The 23,413-nt window shown below is 61.0% G+C and overlaps 1 protein-coding gene across 10 annotated transcripts in view; it reads left to right on the forward strand.

The window, feature by feature from the left end:
• Positions 1-1,015: 1,015 nt before the first annotated feature.
• COL6A3 (collagen type VI alpha 3 chain) overlaps positions 1,016-23,413 on the forward strand; it is a 70,526-nt gene continuing 48,128 nt past the window's right edge. For 3 of the 10 annotated variants that reach the window (XM_045845615.1, XM_045845617.1, XM_045845619.1), the window contains exons 1-2: positions 1,378-1,599; positions 12,767-12,884. In XM_045845615.1, coding sequence (XP_045701571.1) covers positions 12,797-12,884 — 88 coding nt within the window. In that variant the 5' untranslated portion in view covers positions 1,378-1,599; positions 12,767-12,796. Of the gene's footprint in view, positions 1,141-1,377; positions 1,600-12,766; positions 12,885-14,353; positions 14,972-19,567; positions 20,171-23,413 lie in introns of those variants that run through there. The other 7 variants (XM_045845609.1, XM_045845612.1, XM_045845614.1 and 4 more) reach the window with 5 other exon arrangements.

Here is a 23,413-nt window from a genome sequence, read left to right on the forward strand (position 1 = left end):
GGAGGCGCAGGTGCTCAGCTGCAGTCCCGGGTTCGGGGACGAAGGAGATGCGGTGGCGGCGTCACCACTTCCCTTCAGCCGCGGGGGCCGTGGTGTGACTGGGGGTCCTGAGCCCAGCTGCCCCTGCCCCCCCAGCCCGACACTCTGCGGGCTGGGCCCCAGGGTGCCCCGGACCTGCGGGAGGGGCACGGGCATGGTCTCCCAGGGGCGCTCCCTGGAAAGGAAGCCAAGGTGCCCTGCAGGCGTCTCTAAATCAGGGCCCAGCACGAGGAACGCCCTGTTTGTGGCAAAGCCATCCGTGTGTCGTCCTGTTGCATAACCATCGCCCTCGCGCACACCACACGGCGTGTTCATGTTCGCATGAAAACCGTACACTGTGGCACCCATGTCCCCGCCCTGCGCACCACGCGAAACAGGCGTTACCCCTGCAGGACCCTGCATTTCCCGGGGACCGCGCTGTCACGGGGGCCGCGGGCCAGGGGAGCCGAGAGAAGCCGGGGCGCGTCCCCGGCCCGGGCTCCGCGCGGAGCTCTGCCAGGGGCCCAGGTCCCCCTCGCCTGTGCAATGGGACCCTCCCCGGCGCCCCCCACAAGAGGGGACACGCTCTCGCGTTCATCAGAAAGGGCTCGGGGGGTCGCCGTCCGCCCTCAAAGAGAGAACCGGTGGGTATCGAAGCGTCGGCACCGCCCAAGCCTCGTAGAAACACACGACCTGTCTCAAGAGTTTCCTTGACACCCTGAGCAAGGGAGCTGTCTGGTCCCCGGGACATGTCCCGGAGCGGGGTCCCCAGCCCCACACTCAGGGTCATTAACCCCGGAACTGTGGGGGAGGACGTGGCCCCCCTTTCTCGTCTCCCTGCAGCACCCGGGGCTCTGGGCCGTGGGGAGCAGGGCGGCTTTGACTGCGGCATTGATATTTGAGGGGGGAGGCTGTTGGGAGACGTCTCCGTCCAGAACCGTCAAGGAGAAGCGGGCCAGCGGGCGCGGTGAGGGCGGAGGGGCAGCCGCATTTCCTGTTTGCCTCTCCGCTGGCGCTGCAAAACACCGCGGGAACACTGTGGGGAGACCCACGAAGGAATTCCACAATTTACTCTCCTTGCCGCCGCCGCCGGCCGAGCCCCAGAGGTGACGCGGAGAAGGGGTGAGCTTCTTTCCCGAGAGTCGGGGTGCGTGGGGGCCCGGCCCCACGCATGTCTGGGGACGGCAGTCCTCCGAGGGTGACCTCAGCGGCTGCAGGGGCCAGGAGCGGCCAGGCAGAGTCTGGTTCTCATTTACAGTGCGGGGCGGCCGGCGGTGGGGAGGGGCCGGGAGGGGTGGGGGGAGGGGCGGGGGAGGGGCGGGGGGAGGGGCCGGAGGAGGCCCTGACTGTACCCCTGGACGCCGGCCAGTGTGCAGCTTGGTCTTCCCCCAAAGGCCGCCGTGCGCTCTCCTGCTCCAGCCGCCTGCAGGGACCTCCGGGGAGCCAGCGTCCCCCCTCCACTCGGCCCCTCTCCCGCAGGAAGAACGGGACACGCTGGGAGCGGGACGGCCATGGGCCAGACCCCGCGCCCCTGAGCGCAGCGCAGCAGTCGGGGAGGCCGCCTCTTCAGGCCCGCTCAGGGTGAGTGCGGCTGCCCCGCCCGGGGAGGGGACGCTTGCGAGCCGGGGACCGTGGGAGGTGGCTCTCAGGGCCCCTCCGCCAGCATCCGATTTCTTTACGAGTTGCAGGTCTCCGGAAGGTGCCGCCGAGTGTTCTTTCTTGGTGTTCGGCCACTGGGCTCCCCTGACACGGCTGAGGCCGTGGGCTGCCCGTGGGTGTACCTGGGCTGCCGCCGCGGGGCGCCTGGGGCTTCCAGCTCCTCGGGGTGTGGGGGGGCGTCTGTGCCTCTGGGCCCAGGAGGTGGGGGCCGCCGCCTTCTCCTTCCCCAACTCGGTGGGAGTCTGCTTTGTTAGCAGGAGCGTCGCTGGGAGAATCCCAGGGCTACCTGCCGGGCTGCTCCGTGCATGGGAGGTGCCTCTGCATTCTCCCAGGTGCCGGCAGGTCCCTTCAAGGTCCCGGCCCCGGCTGGGGGGGGCACATCTGTGGCCTTCAGGGGACTGCGGTGACTTTAGTGTCCGGGTTCGGGGCCACGTCCGGAATTAGCCATGACCGCCAGGGCTTCACCTTTTCAGGAACCTCTGCTGAAGTCTTTGTCCCCTGGGGCTGCTTAAAGGAGCCGCAGGGTCAGGCGAGGAGAAGGCGTTTGGTGTTTGGGCGGCGTGCCCGGTGGATAAGGCCGGGGGCCCTGGGGCCGCGGGGCGGCCTGTGCTGCCCAGATGGGGGGCGGGTGCCAGGCCGGGAGGCCCGGGCTGCTCCCTGGCCGGCAGGGTGGGGCTCGGTCCTCTCGCCCAGGATGGAAAGTGTTTCCTGACGGTTGCCAGCCTGCCTTGGGGACCTTGTTCAAGGGCTCACTGTGTTAGGGAGTCAGTGTGGGTGGGGTGGGGCAGGGTGGGGTCCCGGGAAGGGCCCGTGGAATATGGGGGACTTGGGAAACCAGCACTTCGCAGCCAGCCCAAAGGGCAGGGTTAGGGGCTGGTCTGGACCCCGAGAACGAACCGCTCTGAGCCTGTGGGGGGGTGCCCTGCACCCAGTGGGACCGCAGGGCTGGGGCCCCTTCCCAGGTCCGTCCTTGAGAGCTGCGGGGTCGAGGACTCCTGGGGTGCTCAGAGCTCATGCAGACAGGCCGTGCTCCACCTGGGGTCCCCCGCCTCCCAGGGGACCCATTCCGAGCACTTCGGAAACTTGCACGGAGCTGGCCTTAAGCCCGAGCAGTCTTTGTTTCGAATCCAAACCCTTCCGAGGGGCGGCGGCGGGCTGCTGGACATCGTCGGGACTGCTGGGGAGGTTGTGGGGGTGTCCCCGGTGGGAGCCACTGAGGCGTGGTCCCGCGGTGTTGCAGAGGAAGAATGGGGTGCTCCCAGGGGCCGATGTACTCGCTGGGGCCGCAGGACCCGGGGGCGGGGAGATGGCAGCAGATCCCTGACCGGGGCCGGAAGGCAGACGGCCTCTGGTGGAGACCCCGCGCGGACGGGTCTCTGGGCTCGCACGTGCGTCTGCGTCGCTGCCCCAGAGGACGGTGCCCCGAGCCCTCACCCTGTCACAGGGGTGGGGAACGGCTCTGGGCTCCCCGAGTCCCTGCCGGCACGAGCAGGAGACCCCACTGGGCAGGTGAGCCAGCCGCCTCGACGGCACTGGCCCTGCGTGGGGATCTCGCGGGCGTGGCTCCCTCTTCAGGCCGCCTCCCGTGGGCCTGTGGCTGCGGGCGCCACATGGCGGGGGTGGGGGGAGGCGAGGGGCTCTGGGAGGAATGCACGGCCCAGGAGTGGCCACGTGGTCTGGGTGGCGTCGTGGTTGAGAAGGACGTATTTCGTCGTGGGGTCAGGGTCTCCTTCCGTGTGCCCGGCGGTGTGGCAGCGCTGAGAGGGCGTGGGCAGGAGGGCCCCACTCGGGGAAGGGTCCGGGGGAGCAGGGCGGCGCCCCGAGGCTGTCCCGCCTTTTCCCAGCCGGGGACCTGGAGGGTGTGGCCACCTCCCGGCGCCCGTGGCCCTCTGGAGATCAGGTCTGTGGCGAGTGTTCGCATTTGGGTCTTAAGGACGGTTTTGATGGGAGAAAAGCATCTTCCTGAACGGGGATTGTCCTTCGTCGGCACCCCCGCGTGTCCACCGTGTTCAGGGCTCACCGTCGCCCTGCTCCCGTCACACTGAGCTGAGAACCGGACGCGTCCGTGGGGGGAGCGTGGGGAGCAGCCTCTGGCAGTCGGCGATCAGCCTGTGGCCCCCGAGGGGCGCCCCACTGCACCTCAGCAGTGGGTGCGGGCTGCTGCGGCCACTTCCCCCCCAAGCTGGCTCAGACACCCTGCCCCCCCAGAAAGAACCTGTCGGGGTTCAGGTCCCCCCCACCCAGCGCTCAGGCAGTGGATGAGCGAAGTGTGCTCCCCACTGGCAGGGCATGCCAGCACCCACTTTCATGTGAGATTCCACGCCGGGGACCAAAGATTCCACGTCGAGTCACGGGTTCTGTGGCAGGCAACCGTCGCGCAGGCGTGGCAGTCGTGCAGCCAAGAGTTTCATCTGGAAGCTGGCTCTTGGCACTGTTCTCCTGGGGAGCGCCGGGGCGTTTGCTATCTCTGGGAGAAGAGTCGGACGTGTCCTGGGCTGCCCCCGTCTGCACGGGGCGCCGTGGCTCCCCCTCCCCCCCCGCCGTGCGTGGGCTTTGCCACGGCGACCCCGGGGAGCAGCGGGCTTTTCCCGGTGCCTTGGCCGGGGAGGGGCGGCGGGCAACCCCAGGAATGACCTGACATTTCAGACGTTTTATTAATTGCTCCGACTAAGGAAATGAAACCTCCCCATGCGTCACAATTTAAAGCAGGGAAGCTTTAAAAACAGTCCCTGCACATGGAGGCAGCTTTGAACCAGGTATTCGTAGATACGGTTTCTCTCCTCCCGATGTAACAACTCTTGGGAGAAAGAACCCTTCACAGAAAAGACGCTCTTTGTCCGCCCCGAACCCAGGGTCGTGACAGCCTCCCACTCAGCACACACTGTGTCCTGATCAATTCCCCTCGGCACGTAATGATGCCGATACTCAGAAACCCTAACTTTTGATGCCTTTCGGTCTCCTAGGCTGTTTTGGGGAGGAGGTGAAAAGTCGAGCGAGAGCCTTGTTCCTGAAAGTGAAGTTTGGTTTTCCTTCCTCTAGAGGGCGGCGTCTCCCCCGGAGCACCCGAAAGGAATCTCCCAGGGGCGCGGGAGTCCTCAGGGTGGGGTTTCCGGGCCTGCGGGGAGGAGAGAGTCGGTAGCGGCTCCGCAGAGGTGGGGGACACGGCCGGAACCCCCGAGGGGTGGTGTCAGTACAAAGTGTTTAGGAAGTGGGACGGCAGCCTCCATGGAAGATGCAAACTGAGAATGTTTCCTAGCTCGGGGAGGGAGTGCACTGAGGGGAGAGCACGCTGTCCCCTTCTGCAGGCGACCCGACCTCGGCACCGGCACCGGGGCGACGACCCCCGGAGACCGTCTCCAGGAGGCGCTCACCCCCGCTGCGGAGGAGGGCCTGAGGTAGCCAGGAGGGGTTTCGGGGCCAGTGTCCAGGCAGCATTTCTGAAACTTATTTATTTTTTATTTACATCGTGCCACAATTTCATTCCATTTTATTTTCTACATATAATTTATTGATGATGCTATTACAGCTGTCCCAATTTTTTGCCCCTTTGCCCCCCTCTGCCCTGCCTCCCTTCCCTCCAGCAATCCCCCCGGCCCTCCCACCCCCATGCTTAGTTTATGTCCACGAGTCCTGCATATAAGTTCCTTGGCTTCTCCACTTTCTATGCTGTTCTTTTTTTTTTTTTTAAAGATTTTATTTATTATTTTTAGAGAGGGAAGGGAGGGAGAAAGAGAGAGAGAGAGAAACATCAATGTGTGGTTGCTGGGGGCTGTGGCCTGCAACCCAGGCATGTGCCCTGACTGGGAATCGAACCTGCGACACTTTGGTTCGCAGCCCCATGCTCAATCCACTGAGCTACGCCAGCCAGGCTCTATACTGTTCTTCACCTCCCCCTGTCTACTCTGCACCTACCAGTTATGCTTTTTATTCCCTGTACCTTCCCCCCATCCCCCTTCCCACTCCCCACGGATAACCCTCCATGTGATCTCCATTTCTGTGGTTCTGTTCCTGTTCTACTTGTTTGCTTAGTTTGTCATTTTTTAGATGCAGTTGTTGATAGCTGTGAGTTTCTTGTCATTTTCTTCTTCATAGTTTTGATCTTCTATTTCTTAGATAAGCCCCTTTAACACATCCTATAGTAGGGGCTTGGCGATGATGAGCTCCTTGAACTTGACCTTATTTGGGAAGCGCTTGATCTGCCCTTCCGTTCTAAATGAGAGCTTTGCTGGCTGCAGTCCTCTTGGATGGAGGTCCCTGCTGTGCATCACTCCGACTGCTTCCTGCCATCCCCCCTGCCTGCGCGGTTTCTCCCGAGGACCCGGCTGACAGCCTGTGGGAACTGGTGGGATGTTAAGAGGAGCCGATGCAGTGACTCAGGCTTCCCATTGCCTGCCCTCGGCTGGTTCCTCCTGCTGGGCAGCCCGTGTGAACGTGTTCTGAAGAGTGCCCGCAAGTGGCGGTTATGACCGTCCCACTGAAAGCGTTTGTTAAGATAAAGTAGCCTGAGACGCCCCCCACCCAGGGCCCAAGTGACGGACTCCGGCTCTGAGGGAAGAGCCCCAACCCTCAGCGGGGTCTCAGCCTGCTGTCTGCTCCCACTCAGCGAGAGCCAGTGCTCCACGGCGGGGTGCCCGGGGCCCAGGGAGGGACTCAAACGGCCAGGACACAGGCCCTTCATTCCGGTGGGCCAGCGTGGTTTCCGTCTGGCCACTCAGAATGTTGAAGCGCGGCCACCTCGGTGGGCGCCTTCTCCACCCCTTTGGGACCGCAGGTGGAGGAGGGATGGGGGCTGAGTGGCCCGGGGCTGCCCTCTCCTGGGCGCCCCCTCCTGTTGGGGCTGTGTGCACAGGCGGCCGGGACCAGGCATCCCCGGGAGTCGGTTGCCGAGCGTCACGTGACGGAAGGCCCTTCATGTCTTCCGTGCAGGACTGCAGTTTAAGTTTATTCAGCAAAGAGGTAATTGTTGTTCAAAAAAAAAAATCTGGAAAGGAAAAGGAGAGAAGAAGAGAAATAAGACAAATACGCGGAGTTCTGCCAAACCCTCTCCCAGAGGCAGAGCGCTAGCCTTCGGAAGGGGGCCGGCTGTGTTCGGCTCAGTGGCACCCAGCTGTCCTCCCGCAGCTGCGACTCGGGAAGCACAGGGACACGCCGCAGTCAGGGGAGGCCTGGGCCGTGCGGCCGGACCTGCCCCGGCCCCTCCCCCGGTCTGCGCTCTGCATTCAGTGTGCGCGGCTCCGGAGCACGGACGGTTGGCCGCCGCAAGGAAGAGCTCGCGGACTGGTTTAATTTCAAAATCCAGCACTGGGCCACAGCTGGACGTGACTCAGGTCTCCGGGGAAGCCATTCCAGGAAACCGGTTTGCCTCTCTTCTGGAACCTTCATCAGCTGATTCAGCAGCTCAGGGCCAGCGCCAGCTCAGCTGAGCCCACGGGGAGGAGCGGGGTTCTCTGTGCCTGGTGGGGGGGTGGGCAGCGGGAAGCCTCTCAGGGGCCGGGGCCCGGGTGGGGGGGCAGACGGAGAATGTGGCCTCAGGACCCCGCCCCCGAGACCCTCGGGCCGACCTCAGTGTTTCACTGGCCAGCGAGGCGGCGAGAGGCTGGTGGACCCCCGCTGATGGGGCCCAGGATGCGGGGTCTGTCCCGGCTGTCACTCCCGGTCCAGAGCCGAGGACTTTTGATCAGGGGTTTCAACTTAATTGTCGTAAAGGCTCTATTTTAAACAAGTTTCCCTTCTAGACTTGATCATGAGTCAGGCCAGAAAACAACCTGGCACGTTTGATGGCCTTGAACTGTGAGAGCCGTTCAGCCACGCTGAGGGATTGCATGGAGGGACCCCAGGGGCTGGGGGAGGCAGGGGCCCCCAGGTCCGGGGCCAGGGAAGGAAGGGAGGGGGACAGACGCCGGGCCCTGACCCAGAGCCCCCCTGGCACCCTGTGTCACGGGGCGGGGAGGGGAGGGGTGGGTGTGTGTTCTGCAGCGTTTCCCGGGGCAGCCCCCACCTTGGTGAAAACCCGAACTAGCTCTAACTAAGGTCCACTCTCTGCGGTGTACACGTGGGAAGCCTTGTCCAGGCGCCCGGCCCGTCAGAGGGTAAAATGTGTTTCCCACTTGCATCGGGGCGTCGAGCTTTCCCAGCACCTACAGAGATGGGACTTTCTGTTTGAAGGTCATTGTCTTGGCCCCGGGGACCAAGTCTTTGAATGAGTTCCCAAGCACGTGGGCAGCTGCTGCGGAGGTTCTTTGGGTGGCCCCGGTGGGGGAAGGAAGCTAACCCCACGTGCTCAGCATGTCCCCCCTGGGGACCCCGTTCAGCGAGGGGATGCCCCCACCTCATCGTCTGTGGGGGTCTCGTCCAGTCCGGAGCCGCCGGGCAGGGGTCGTTTCCCTCGGTCTTACCAGGAAGAGCTGAGGACTCGGGACACGGCCGGCCTTGCGGCCGGAGTCCCGTGTCTGGTGCACCTTCCCGGAGTGGAAGTGCCCACTTCTTGGGTGTTTCTTTCTTGCAAGGGCTTTCCTCGGGGCTGTCCCCTGTCACTGGCTTTCGGGGGTCCCCCCAGAGCTCTTCCCAGTGGCCGTAACGTATTAAACTCGGCTCTCCTCCTAGTGGGTGGACCCAATGTGCGCCCCCCTTAGCTTCCTTTCTGGGGCTGAGAACGGGGGCTCCTTTTGTGGGGTTCGGGCAGACGGGGAAGGAGAGGCAGGAAAAGACAGAGCAGGAGGGGCCGCAAGCTCAGGACGCCTTGGATTTCGTGAAATGTAGCTTTTCCTGCCACAGCAGATGGCAGATCTCTGTCCTGCGGCCTCCAGCTGCTCCTGCAGCTCCCGCGGCGGCGGCGGCAGGGCCAGGGAGGCGTCAGCGGCAGCCCCGGCCCTGGGTGGGAGGGCCGGCCTGGCTTTCAGGGGTGGTGCTTGGAGAAGACCAAAGAAACGACTTCAAAATGGGAGCTCTGGATGTACTTAAGCCTTTGTTTCCAAATTATTTCCTTGTGTGCGTGTGTGTGTGTCTCTTTCTTAAAAAAAAGATTTCCAGACGTGGAAAATGAGAAAGCGTTTGAGTCGACTTCAGGAACACTGAATGCATGGCTCTGCCGGACGGCTTGGGGGGGAGTCTCTGGAACTCGGGGGGGACACGAGGTCGGGGTGAATGGCCTGTGCTGTGGGCTTCATAAAAGAGGGGGTCTTTAAAAAGTTCTGAGGCATCTCAGATCCCTTTGAGAAGGAGGCGGATGAACCCAGAGAGGAATTGCTAAATGCTCAACAGAGAGAATGAGGATGCATTTCAGTCCTATTATTAACTCCGCTGCCTGGAGGGCAGAGCGCGAGACACAAAGAAGCCCTTCTCCCCCCGCACCCCACCCCACCCCACCCCACCCCACCCCACCCCACTCGAGGGTCTCAAGCAGCCAATCTCCTACCGTATCGGAAAGAGCTGCAGGGAACAAACGGATTCTGTCGACACAGAACCCGTGGCGGCCACCGTCAAAGACGCCTATTTTATCCCCGCGAGACGTGAGCAGTTGCCGTGTGCCGGGCCAAGTCTGCCACGGCCTCTTAGGGGTTCCGGGGGTCCTCCCGTGGGCCGTGGAGACGCAGGCCTTGGTCACGACTCTGCTCAGGGTTCCGGTTCTGCGTCACCTGTGTGGCCGTGGGCGAGCGGCTTCCTCTCACCTGGTTCTGGTTCCCGCTGCAGAAACGGGGGTGGGGGGGTGGGGGCGGGAAGCAGCCGTGGGGCTGTTGGCAGGAGATCTCACCCCGGAGACAGGAACCCAGAAACCACTGCTTGCGCGTCAGCTCTGTTTCCTGGGGGGAGGGGCAGGACCGGGGAGGGGCGTGGGGGGCAGCGGCCTCACCCCCCCTCACTAAAACGGGCAAGCCGGGCAACGGATCGTTTGGGGAGGGCAATGTCGATGGCGTTTGCCCATCTAGACGCGAGCGTTTCTCCAAGTTGCCAGGAACCTCGGGTTTGAACGCCAGACTCCACGGCGGGGCCGACCGACCACAGCCTGGATCTGACCGCAAGCGAGAGGGAGAACGAATAGGCAGTTCCTCCCCATTCCCCCCCGCAGGGAGGGAACCCTCGGAGCCCAGACGGCACAGGAGCTCGCACCCACCTCCCCTGTCCTTCCTTTTCAGAGCCGGAAGGCCTTCTCCCCACCCCTCTCTCCAGTGTCTGTATAAATGGTGGGAAAAACCATTCCCGGGCATTATGCATGTACTCCATTCCTCCGTGTCTGGACGGGGAGAGACTCGCTTAGGGGGTTGCTGTCCTACGGAGCGACACCTCGGAAAGGAAGAGTGTTCCGTGGGACGTTCGGCCAATTTGAGATTCCTTTCCCCGAGAGAGTAGTTGCGGTGAGGGCGGCCTCTGGGAGACCTGACGGGTTTCTCCCCAGCACCGCTTCGAGGTTGCTGAGCGCCAGCCCAGACGGCGGATTAGGCTGGAATGCTCCCTCCAGCCCTGCAGCTGCTGCGTGGAGGACGTGTTTAATTGAAGCCAGTGGGCCCGGCCCCCCCCCGGGAGCCCTGCTCTGAACCCTTCACTGAAGGTGGTGCTTAAGCTTTGCTGGGGAGCGCGGCTCTCACGCGGACCCCGGAAACCGACAGAGGCACCTAAGGTTCCGCACACATTTGTCGGGCGGGGGGGGGGGGGTCAGGTCCTTTGCAGCCTGTGGGCTCCGTAGTAAGCAGTGTTCTTGACCAGCCCTGGCCGGTGTGGCTCCGTAGGTTGGAGTGTCATCCTGCAGCCTGAAGTGTGTGGGTTCGATATCCAGCTAGGGCACATGCCTAGGCTGAGGGTTCGATCCCCGGCCCAAGCACAGATGATCCTCAGTCTCGATGCCTGCAGGGGGCAACCGATGGGTGTTTCTCTCTCCCTTCCGCTCTTAGGTGATGATCAGAAAGTAAAAACATATCCTGATAGTATTTGGAAAGGACACGCTGTGTTTCCAAAAAGAATCCAGTAAAAGGTAGATCCTGCAGACAGACAATTTTCCCGTTTCCAGTAAGGTGCTTATTGCTGATGGAAACCCAGTGTTGAACTTCCACAGAAAGGACGGGGAGGCACCCACGCACCGCGTCCTCCCGCCGTGCGCCCAAGTGCTCGTCCCCGGTCACTGGGGGGTAAGCACGCGTCACACTCGTGGAGCTTGCTTTCCTTTATCCCCCCCGCCCGCCCCCCCCCCCAAAAGACATAAACAAACCCTCAGGAATAGGTTGAGCAGAGGGTGGAGAAGGAAGGTAGGAAAGGATGGAAAGGTCCGGAACCTCCTCCTTGTTTTGCTAGAACTTTTCCTGGAATGAGGGTTCCCTGGAACACACTTTGAGAAGCGCTGGCAAAGCCGACTGTGGAAGAGAACCGTGGTTAGAATTCCCCGACCGTCCGTTCCGTGCCGGGCATGCGACCGCGGCCCCGTCTGCCGCACAGGCCTCACAGGCAGCCGGCGAGGGGGGCGCTGTTCGGGCGGCCCCGGGTTCGAGACGAGGAGGCGGGGCCGGCGAAGGGGCCTGCCCAAGGCAGGGCGCGCCGGACCCCAGATCCGGGCTCACCTGTGCTTCCCGCCTCCCCCTGGCTCCTTATTCGTTCCTAAAGGGCTCCAAAGTCAGGCCGTGGAATTCGATGGACAAGTTGTGCCGGAGTATCAAGATGTTTTTCTTCCCGTCCTCATTAACGGTCAGAGTCGGGGCCCAGGGGAAGAGCAGGTCGTCCCTCAATAGCTGTGCGACGTGGGCCAGTTCTTCCTGATGAGCCTGGGGGCTGGCGTGTGCCTGGAAAGACGGAGAGAGGGCGCACGAGACACGTGATGAGAAGCTGTGCACGGCACACAGCAGGTGCCCGGGAACCGTTGATGCTGTGATGTCAGAAAGAGCGGTTTGATAACAGCGGAGGCTGAGGCCTTGCTCCAAAGTTACTCAGAATTTCAAGACAGCATCACACCAAGCACGGGGCCCTGGGAGTGTAGGGTCTTACGGGATGGCCCAGGAAAAAGCTGGGAGGACCCAGAGCCTTGGGTGAGGAGGGGGAGAAAAGGGGTGCTGTCTCACAAGGGGACGTGAGCCTGGCCGGAGCATACCCGGGACAGCTCCCTGGGGGGTGGGGGAGGTCTGACGGACAAGCCGGGCTCCCGAGCTGACCTCTCCGGGCTGGGCCCTGGAAGGTGGAGAGGCGACAGGACAGTGTGGAGCCGTGGGGCTGCTTTCTGGTTTGGGGTGGGGCCAGGGTGTGTCGCCTGCAGGGACACCAGCGAGTGAGCCCCTCAGCCTGAGCGTGGCGGGAAGTCACGCCCGCAGCCCCAGCCGGCGGTCACGGGGACCGTGCAGCCAGGCGGCCGGCCCTCGGGTCTGCTCCTCAGCGTTGCTCACCCGGGAGCCCTGGGCGCGTTCCGCTCTGAGCTGGAGGCTGGCCCGTGGCGGGTTTCCGCCTGGGGACGGGGGAGGGGAGTGCCAAATGCTAACGGAGAATAAGGGGGGAAGGTCGAAACGGCCCGGCGCTGGGGCCACGCCCATGCACACTCCCACGGCGCTCTGGGCAGAGTCCGCTCCCTCCCAGCCCGTTGCTCCCCGGTGGGCTTCCTCCGAGCAGGACCCCAACGCCGAGCTGGGGGTCTCCATCCCGCCACTCCCGTGCCTGCACGTGTCATCCCGCCGGACTCTGCTCCTCGCTGCCGGGGGCTCAGTGACTCGCTCGCTTTCACCGCCTGCGCCAGTGTGAGTGGCAGACAGGGGTTGTCGCACATGGGTGGTAGCTAGGCCACCGCACCACGGCCACCAGATTCAAAGAGTCTCATTTATACGTCCAGTCAAAACTATGTATCCGCCCTGGCTGGCGTAGCTCAGTGGATGGAGCGCGGGCTGCAAACCAAAGCGTCGCAGGTTCGCTTCCCAGTCAGGGCACATGCCTAGGTTGCAGGCCATGAGCCCCAGCAACTGCACATGGATGTTTCTCTCTCTCTCTCTCCCCCTTCCCTCTCTAAAAATAAATAAATAAAATCTTAAAAAACAACTATTTATCGTAGAAGGGGCGACTCCTTCACTCCCCAGGCGGCCGTCTCAGAGCCAGACACGGTCATTCTCCGCCCTGTTCTCTCTTCCAGGCCCGCACGTGGTGCTCAGACAAATCCAAAATGAGGACGCACCGGCATCTGCCCTTGGCGGCCGTCTTCTGCCTTTTGCTTTCAGGCTGTCCCCTGACCGGTGGTCAGCAACAACCAGGTAAGACCCGGAAACACCTTGGATGCTTTGGAACAGGAGCCGCGTCCTCCGCTTCCAGACCGGAGGTAGCACCTGGTTGCCGCAGCGTGTATGGGCGCTTCGGGGAGCGAGCTGAGGGGGCCGAGGTCTACGGGACGCCCACCCGGGTCACGGGCCTCCTCAGACGCCCGCTCCCCGCCGAGGGACCGCTCGCCCGTGTTGGAACGCAGGTTCGCTGTCTTGGAGCTGCTTGGCCAGTGGCCGGCTTCGGCGTCGGCAGATCCGTGCGGATGGAACGTGTGTATTGCACACGCGTTACCGTCCGAACCCTTTCGGTCAGCCTCCGGGCGCTGAAAACTGGGAGCAGACACTGTTTTCCTTGGAAACAAAACACAAGTCTGGACACAGACACATTGGTCCTGTAGGTAGCATCATCCAATCTTTCAGAAATCAGTTTCCCCAAACTATTAAAAAAAAAACAAAAACACCCGACCCTAATCAGCCGCATGAAGAATTTGCTTGCGGAGTTTTAGCAAACCAAGAGATCCTTCATGTGCTGTGAGCTCGGAGGGGGACCAGGGCTTCCTGTCCGGGGTCGGCAGAACGGGCCCCTGCCGGGGACGCCCCCACCCGGCGCCCTCATGGTTAGACGGCAGGCGATGAGTGCCAGCTCAGGGGAAGGGGGCCGCTGGTTGGGCACCGGGCCAGCCCGAGGTAAGTGGCGTCTGGGAGCCCACTCTGGTCAGCCAGCGGGCCACGGCTGCAGAAGGGCCGTGCCCAGCACCCCCAGCCTCCTGCCCACGGGGTCCATCTTTGTAACAGACAGGTTATGGCCAACACTTACGACGGCTTTTCTGGCCCCCAAACTCATAGCAAGTCATCGAGGTGCCTTTCTTCGTACCAAAAAGTCTGAGAACAGCGAGACTTCGCCTCCCTGCACAGTAACACGGATCGTCCTCACTGAGGGGAGACCTAGTCATCACCTTTATTTTTCTTAAAATTACCCAAAGTTTGGAGGTGCGTTCAGGCCCAACGGCCGCCGCTTCCACTCCCCCTTCTCGTCGGGGCCCAGCGCCCCACCCCCAGACTGCAGGGCGCGTGATAAAGAGGTGCCTGGTCACGAGACAGGCTCTCCCGCTGGTCTGCTCAGGTGGGTTTTGGGGTTCAAAGTGCCACAGAGGTCATGCTTGAGTCCAGAGACACCCCGGAGGATGTTTTTCTCCATTCTGGACCCTGCCCCCCCTGGTGTGCAGTCAGGTGGATTGTGCATGGGCCTGGGGCCGCGCACTGGGTGGTCTCCGGCAGCTCAGGGCCCCGGCGCCCAAGCCCCGCCCCTCAGGTAAGTCGGCCCGCCCGTGCTGCCGGCCACCAGGTGTGAGTCCCGCGGAGACGGCAGGGTGGACTCAGAAGGAGTTTAGGGACGCTTTGCATGGCTAGGAAGCGACTGCTCAGACAGGAGAAAAAACCTAAACCCGTGTCTTCTTTTAAAGATGTCACACACGGTGCCGCTGCCGATGTAGTATTTCTAGTGGATCCCTCTTGGAGCTTTGGGAAGGACCATTTCCGACTCATCCGTGAGTTTCTGTATGACGTTATAAAGTCTTTAGCTGTGGGACAGAGTGATTTCCGTTTTGCCCTGGTCCAGTTCGACGGCAACCCGCGGACCGAGTTCCGGTTAAACACGTACCGCTCCGCCCGGGAGGTCCTGTCCCATGTCTCCAACCTGTCCTACACTGGGGGCGGCAATGAGACCGGAAAAGGATTAGCGTACGTAATGCAGAGCCACCTCACGGAGGCCGCCGGCAGCCGGGCCGGGCGCGGAGTCCCGCAGGTTATCGTAGTGCTGACCGACGGACGCTCGGACGCCCGCCTGGCGCGGCCCTCAGCGGGACTTAAGTCTGCTGACACTGGCGTCTTTGCGATCGGAGTCGAGGATGCGGACGAAGGCGCCTTAAGGGAGATAGCCAGCGAGCCCTTCCAAATGCATGTCTTCCGTCTAGAGAATGCCACCTCACTCCATGACATAGTAGGCCGCTTAGTGTCCTCTGTGCACTCGTCCTTGGCTGCAGAGAGGCCTGGAGACACAGGGACCCTTAAAGACATCACAGGTAACGGCCACGCCGTCACGCTGCCTGCCGCCCGCCCGTGCCTGCCTCGCAGCCCTTCGCAGATGCGCTTGGCACCCGCTGGCCTTACAGCGCCGCCCTGGCTGGCTGACGCGCGGCGGGTGGATCAGGGAAGAGATGGCCGTTCACAGGCTTAAAAACAAAGGTTTTTCTCCTCCGCAGTCTCCTTCTGAGAGAGCGTGCACCCACACCCAAGAGGGTGTTTTTGGGAAACCATTAAATTTTAACTCAAAAAAACCCCACACCCCACCAAAGGTGCTCCTTAGGCGGGAAAGCCCCAGTGTGGCTGTTTGCGGCTGGATGGGAGGGTCGTCCCTGGAAGGTCACGCTGTGGTGGAGAGAGCACGTGGATGGGGTGGGGGCTGGGGGAGAGGGTGCCCGCCCTGGCGTCCAGTGGAGAAACGGAGGGAGCACCTCTCTCCTGCACAGCTTAGTTTATTCCAGAGGCTCGAAGGCGCTGGGACTGTAGGGAACCTTGGCTGTGGTGCAGCCCACATCTGTGAGAGGGCTGGAGTCCCAGGAGGTGAGTGACACGCAGTCAGGGAGGATCAGAGCCATGCACTTGGCTGGGGGTTCTGGGTCCGGTCTCGTCCTATGTCCCGGGTGCAACCAAGGCTCTCCTGCCCTGCCCGGCCCGCCAGCGCTGCTCCGGCTGCCCTGAGAATGCCTGACACGGCCCTGCCCAGCGCTGCAGGGACGCTGGCGGACCAACCGGAGGCTGTGCCGTTTGGCCAGCCAGACCCGGGACGCCCTCTCCAGTGCCGAGTGTGGGAGACGGACAGGGCAGGAGCGTGACGAGGCCTGGGCCACATCTACCGCCCACAGCGGTTCTGAGCAGCGCCCATGCAAGGCTCCCTCCTCAGTGGTGGGCGGGGCCGAAGGCTCCCTTTGTCTGACAACTGCCCAGGGAGCCAGATGCCAGTGCGGAACAGGGGGTCTTAGGAGCCTGGGCAGGGAGTGAAGGTGGAGTCGAGGCCTCAGGGAGAGACGGGGGGCAGGGAGGAGGACTGGGGGGCAGGGGAAAGGAACCAGCGGTCCCGGGCGGGCAGAGCTAGCACAGCCCCGGTGCTTCATTAGGTCGTCCACAGAACGGTTTCCCAGAGGTTGCCGTGATTTCGGCTTCGGTGGCGTGAGAGGACCACGCTCTCCTTCTGGCGGAGCGGGCCGAGGGACAGGCTGGGTCACTCACGTTCAGCCCCGAAAACAGTCCCCTCCTTCAAAGGGCGGGCTTCACCTCTGTCTGAGTGTCGGTCCTGCCGGATCATAGAAAAAGAACCTGGGACCCCCGAGAGCGCCCCAAACCACACGCTCCAGGTGACGAAGGGGCAGGGCCCAGAGGTTGCCTGCGCCCACCTGCTCCGGGTGCTGCTGTACCCTCAGTGTCCATGAGTCACCGCTCACCGCTGTTCTGGATGAAGGGACGACAACTAGTCCGTGTCAAACATCGTGTGGGGGGCAGGGGACAGCAGCCAACGGGACAGCCTTCATTTATCGATGTTTTGGCCAGGTCAGGAAAAAGGCCTCTGTGTTTAACCCTCATGTAAATGAACAGGCAATCAGATTACGAATGCCACCTGAGCCCGACAGCCCAGGATGTTTGCACACCAACGGCAAAACCTTTGTTTTTATGCTGCGAAAACATCTCTGTCTTCTAGTGCCCCGGCCACTAGCAGCCCTGGGGCGGACTCTCAATCCATCTGTGTTGTCTTTTCTAATTAACTTCACCGGCAGTTTTCCTAGAGTCATGTCCCACTGCATGTTCCACAGGAAAAACAAATAATTCTCTGCTATGGTTGTGGGAAAGGTAGTCACAACAGGAAGTAATTCTGCTGAGTTGGGGCAATTTCTCCCCATCACCTGCCCACCGTGTAGCTTTCCCCCCTAAATACATATATTTATATTTATGTACATAAATATGTATATGTATTTAGTGATCGCCACTGTTCCACATGAACTCAACTCAATCAGCCTCTGACAGTCGTGTTTTTCAAAATCCCTTGTATACGTGGATATAAGACAGAAAAGCTTTAAACTAAAGCAAAAGCGGAAGGCGGTCTACAGTCGGTTTCAGGATGCGCTTGCTCTGCCGTGCAAAACGTAAAGGTCTCAAGAACTCAGGCAGCCCCCCGACCACTTTGTGTTCGTGTAGGGCATGCAAGTGCGATCTTTCAAATTTGCTTTAAAAAAAAAAAGAAGGAAGCGCCCCGTGAGCTCAGGAAGGCCCGGTGCCCGCCCCATGTCTTCAGGAAACTAGCCTTTCCAATGGCATCGAAGGAGCCGGCGGTTTTTCCATGGACCTTGCTCAGTGTTTCCGTAGAACATGCCACAGGGGGTGTGAGGCATGAGCCTCGAAGGCAGAGAAACAAAGGGGCCCCTGGTGTGCATCCTAAGTGGGTCCAATTGCCCTCTGAGTCCCCCCAGCTCACTGAGGGGCCCTGCTGGACGCGGGACCCCTGGCTCTCCTGCCCCGCAAGGGTCTGGCTCTTCCGGATGACCCAGCATGCCCGTGTGTGTCCATCATGTGCGCATCAGAGGACAATGCTGTCCATTCAGTGATGACAAATTATCCAACGTTTTTCTATGACCCAAAGCTGTTTGGCCTTCGAGAAGAGACAGGTGCAAGGGGGTTTTAGCTTATGCATACCATTGTAAGTTGCAGTTAAAAATAAGAAATAAACGAATAAGAAAGGTGCCAGCCCGTGATATTTTCTACGATTGACCCTGGGATCACCGTTAATTCTTCTTTTAAATGTCTTGCTGTGCTAAGTGTGTGGCTGGCAAACCTTCCTTGGTCCCTCAGGGTCATTGGCTCAGGTCTGAGACAAGTTGAGGAATTCTGCGGTGTGATTGGCAGAACCCCTAGTCATGTGATGACACGAGCCATTTCATTGGCCGGCTATGTAGTCATACTGCAGGTACCGCCCTCCCCCAAATCCTTCAGGAATCCCATTGGCTAAAGAGTGGCCAGTGCTTCGGAATTCTTAGCAAAGACCCAGTCTCAGTGAGTTCTTGTGTGTGACGACAATTATTAATAACACAAGAAAAATTATGCTCATTAGACCTTATATTTCCGAGTCAATATCTTTGCCTAGGCGAGAAATTGGTCGGCAAAGATATGGCCAGGACCGTGTGTATTTGAGGAAGGAAAGGGAGGAGGCGGAGCTCCTCGCAACCCTGGCTGACGCAATGAGAGAGCTTGGGGGAGGTTTTGCTGCGCCAAAACTTTTCAATGTCATGAGATTAGATCTGTATCCCATTTCTGCAGTGGAAATGAAAGCAACGTTGTTGGCGCAAAGAAAAATAGTTTTAAATATAAAATGTTCACTGCCATTAAAAAGATCAGAATGAATGGTCTTATATATTATATTATAATTATACCCAAAATACAGTGTCCTGAAATCTCAGAATACAGATATTACGTATATTCACAGGAAATCCTTTCCCACTCAACCACGCATGGAAGTGACTAAACCGACAGCACAACAGTTTTCCTTCCTCTGCAGTTTAAATCAGTCTGATTTAAATGGTCTAGCTGAGCCTTTAAAATATTCTTCTCAGGTTTGCAGATTTATCGATTGCTCAGTGCTCCTCTGAAATCCCAGGTCCTAGTGTCAGAATGGAAGTGTCACAGTGGCCCTCACAGGGAGGGACAGAAGAGCCCTTGGCCGGCCGGCCGGCCAGCCGTTCTTCTGTCCGTCTGAGTACCCCAGAGCGAGCGCTGGTTAAGGGCCCACCAGGGGCGCGCGGTCCCAGGAGGCCAGCAGTGGAGGCTGTCATAGAAACAAGGTTGGATAATTATGTCATGGCTGGTTTCACGTCACCTTGCTTGGCCTTGTTCTGCATTACGTGACTGAATGAGAGGCAATAGCCTAGTCCCGGACCCGTGTGGGAGTTTCACGCAACTAGACATTGTATGGAACAAAAAAATCAAGCCAAAATTTCAGCTGAGTGTTTTTAAAATGAAAACTCTCAGTGTCGTTTGAGTTCTCCCTTTCAAACGAACTAAGTTGTACGCACGAGGTCACACTGGCTTTGAAAGAGAACAAAGAATACACAGGTCGCTCAAGGAATCACCACTGAGGTGGCGAGCCACGGAACCCTGAGTCTGACGTTCTCTTTTGCAGCCGTGGGTTTGCACTAAGGAAATTCTTACAATCACTTGAGGATAATACGAGAAATGTCCATCCCATCGTCGGGCCTTTGTTAATGTCCTCCTTTGTTTTCTTCCGGAGGTATGGTAATGCACAATTCCGTGAAACTTCATTGCCCTCCAAATTTCTAGAACATGTACCCATGTTCTCCCACAGAAAAGCAAATATGAGCCTTAAAAAGAGGGCAGAAAATGAAAATGCGATAGAAAGTTCCCTATTTTACACCGTCATTTCTGAGAAGTTGCCTCTTATCCATTCAGAATGCAGAACAAAAAGAGAACTTCACGTTCCTTAATCAACATGTGTTTCGTTTGTCCATATTTCGTGTTTCTTATTGGTTTCCAAAGAAACATGTCAGAACACTGAACGATGCATGTGGTCACTTGTCCTAACGCTTTCACATTTTTTGCATTTCTTTCTTTTAAAGCACAAGACTCTGCTGACATTCTTTTCCTTATTGATGGATCAGACAACACCGGAAGTGTCAATTTCACAGTCATTCGGGACTTCCTTGTAAATCTCCTTGAGAGACTGGCAGTCGGAGCTCAGCAGATCCGAGTGGGGGTGGTCCAGTATAGCGATGAGCCCAGAACCATGTTCTCCTTGGACGCCTACCCCACCAAGGCTCAGGTTCTGGATGCAGTCAAGGCCCTGGGGTTCATTGGCGGGGAGCTGGCCAACGTCGGCTTCGCCCTGGATTTCGTGGTGGAGAATCACTTCACCCGGGCAGGGGGCAGCCGAGTGGAAGAAGGGGTTCCCCAGGTGCTGGTCCTCATAAGTGCCGGCCCTTCTAGTGACGAGATCCGCGACGGGGTGGTGGCGCTGAAGCAGGCTAGCGTGTTCTGTTTCGTCCTCGGAGCCGAGGCCGCCCCCAGGGCGGAGCTTCAGTACATAGCCACCAATGACAACCTGGTGTTTACCGCCCCGGAATTCCGTAGCTTTGGGGACCTCCAGGAGCAATTACTGTCGTACATTGGTGGCGTGGCCCAAAGGCGCATTGTCTTGCAACCGCCAACCATTGTCACACAAGGTACGTATACCCTTCTCGCCGTTGAGGGGGCGCGGGGTGTTGGGTGGGTGGGGTTCTGTGGAAGGAAGGCGGGCACCTCCCTGGCTGATCCGGCCCGGGAGCAGCTGTAAGTATCACAGCCGAGTCCTCGAGGGGAGCTACGGGAGCTGGCTCTCGGGTGCGAGGTCTCGGACGGCGTGGTTCCTGAAACACCGAGGATCTGTGAGGGCCATCCCATCAGATGGCCCCTGGTCCAGGACGTATGCTTTGAGGGCCGGTTCGATGAACCTGACCCTGCAAGATGTCAAACGCCAGTGCGTCATCTCCTGGTGACGCGGTCGTGCTAAAACTGGGTGTCGGGGCCCCATGGCCATCCCGGGAAAGTCACCCCAGGACAAGGTCAGCCCGGGGGCAGTGTGCTCGCAGACATGAGGGGGCGTCCCCCCAAAGTCCTTTGCGTGCTGGGAGTCAAGAGGTGTGCTTCTGAAGGTAGGACATAAGGGAGCACTGGCTCGGTGCGGGCTTTCGGAGAACACTTCCCCGCGCAGGCCAAGTTCAGGGGCAGCTCTTTCGAGGGTCTTTGGCAAGAAGCCCAACTGGAGTCCTTTAAAAAAATAGCCAACCAGTCAAGTCCCTTAAATCTCCGTGTAACAACTGTGGGAGGTGGGCGGTGGATGTCAGACTTAGACAAGGAAACGGCAGTGCTTGGCGCTGCGGCGGTGACGGCAAGGACGGCGGACACAGGTGCTGCACGACCTGGGGGTCCCCTCTGTCCCTCGGGGAGCCCACCTGCGGTAACGGGCGCGCTGCCGGCCCGGTAAATGAGGACTGATGGGGCACTGCCCCCCGAAGCTTCTCTCGGTGATTCCAGCTCTGCCTCGGGTGGGCCTGCACCCCACGAAGGGGTGTCCCTGGGCTTGCCCACCTTTGGGAACTCCCACAGTTTCCACAGGGTTTGTGGACACCGACCGAGGGCCGTGGCTGCCGTGGCTGCCGTGGCGGGGGCTGGCCTTTGGGCCCCGGATCCTGCGTCAACCCTCTGCGTGGTGCTGGGCTGGCCATACGACGGCCTCTCGTGCTCCAGGGCCCGGAATCTGTGACCCGGGAGTGTCCCCAGGGGAGGAGGTAGCTCCGTTCCAGGAGGCATTTCCGATCCTTGCTCCTGCAGCGTGCGGCCCTCATTTCAGTGTCCCTGGCTTCCTGGGGAACGAAAGCGCCAGCCCCTCGCTGGAGGCGTCCCCCCCAGTCTCTGTGGTTAGCTTGTCAGTGCCCGGCAGGTGTGCCTGGCCGTGTGGCGGGAGCCAGGCGGTGGGCCGAGCCTGGGAGAGTCGGGGCGGGTGGGCGACACCAAGGTGGCGGCTGGCCTGACAGAGTACGGTGGGGGGGGTAGACGATGGGGTGTGAACCACGACTAAGCCGAATGTCCCCGGAGTCCGGCGGGTTTGAGGAGGACACCACAGGGGCCGTCAGGGGAAGAGGGGGGCCCAGCTCTTTAGACCGGGGGTCAGGGAAGGCGGGCCTGAGAGGTTGCAGGAAGGAAGGAGGCAGAGCACCTCTCCGTGGGGGGGGAGTCACACTGTGGGGCGAGGACAGGAGCCTGGCCCCCGCCGGCGGGGCAGGCGCTCACTGGGCACGGGGCCCCGAGAGGCAGGGACAGCTGTCTGTGGGCCCTCGAGTTCGAGAGGCGCCTGGGTGCTGGGTACTGATGTCACATGGGCAGAGAGGGCAGTCTGGCAGTGACCCGGCAGAGAGCCGGGTCTCGGAGACCAGGCTGCAGGGCTGTGCTCGTGTGGCGGGGAGGACGGGACCTGAGCAGAGAGCAGAGTCTGGGAGGGCCGTCCTGGGGGCGGGGAGCCAGGCTTGCTGGCGCAGCCTGGGGCTCTGACGCATCACACAGGCAGCCTGGTGATATGCGGGGAAGACAGGGGGCAGGATGGCGGCTCTGTCGGCAGCGGCTGGCGGAGGGAGGGCCGGGGAGCGGAGGGCCAGGCCCTGAAGGTGGAGGGAGGGAGGGAAGCGGAGCCTGCAGGGGCCGGTTGGGAGCAGGGCAGGCACCTCTGGGGCTTCGGGTGTGGCCGGAGGGGCGGGAGCCAGGGGTAGCTGGAGGGTGAGGCCGGGAGGGGGGAGGGGAGAGGGTGAGAGTTCAGAGCCCTTTCTGAAGACTCAAGGCCACCTGGGGCCTTAGACACAGGTGCCGGGGGCAGGAAGACAGGCTTTGTTGGCTTTCGGGGTCCCAGGGTCCCTGAGAGGAGCAGCCTGAGAGCAGCTCCGAGTCACCCTAAGGGCGGGTTGGAGGGAGACAGCACCGAGAGAGGGCGGTGGCGGGGGTCTGGACAGTTGAGGGGATTCGCTTGGAAACAGTTCAAGCCCAGGCGCCCGGGCCTGGGCCGCCAGGGCTGCGGGGCAGCCGTGTCCTGGGGGGTGAGCTGCATGCATGGGGAGGTTTGAGTGGCTGCACGCCCGTCCCGTCCTTCACGGAGCAAAGGAGCGGGGAGGGAGGAGGCAGGGTTCGGGACACGCGGTGAGTTTCAATCCCGCGTGTGTGCAGGTCTCTGCAGACCCGAGAACTTGACACTGATTGTTCACACCGCAACTCGCCGCCTCCGCTGGGGCCCCCCGCACGCCCGTCCTGGGTGCTCGGGGTCCGTGTGCGTTTCCCCGCCTCCTCTGAAGCAGGGCAGCGCGGAGGGACAGGCGCCAGCGCGGTGAACGCCGAGGGCGGCGGAGGGCTGCGCGTGGTCTGTCCGGCCACGCGGAATGACGGCGGCCCCTCACGGCCAGGCAGCGGCCCTAGTGAGCAGAGGCCGCCTGCCGCAGCCCGCACCGCCCGGGTCCCTGTGGGTCCCGGAGGCCCTGCCGGTTTCTGGCCTGGGGGGCGGGGTGGCGGACTTCCAGTCTCCGTTCCCGGGACTCAGGCGGGCTGCCGGCGTGGGGACACGGCCTGGGGACAGGGCTCTCACTTCATGGTTCGTCTTTGCGTTTCCCCACCCTCACCACGCCACGTAGAACCCTCAGGACCCAGGGCTCTTACCTAAAACGCTTCGGTGCCACTCACCGGCTTCGACACGGATTTCCCTTTCACAAGCGTTTTATGGTGCCCGGTCACTGGCGTTTTTCTTTCCCTGCCTCAAAGTCCAGGCGGGGCGGCCAGAACGGAAGGGGCAGGGTGCTCACGCGCTCAGCGTCTGTCTGCCCCTGGCTGCGGGTGTCCGTGCGCCCAGCGGTGGCACCAAGGGCCCTCGGATCGCTTCTTCAGTGACCTGA

Source organism: Phyllostomus hastatus, unplaced genomic scaffold, assembly GCF_019186645.2.
Source record: "Phyllostomus hastatus isolate PE091 unplaced genomic scaffold, TTU_PhHast_1.1 phas_contig_477, whole genome shotgun sequence".
NCBI classification, from domain to species: domain Eukaryota; kingdom Metazoa; phylum Chordata; class Mammalia; order Chiroptera; family Phyllostomidae; genus Phyllostomus; species Phyllostomus hastatus.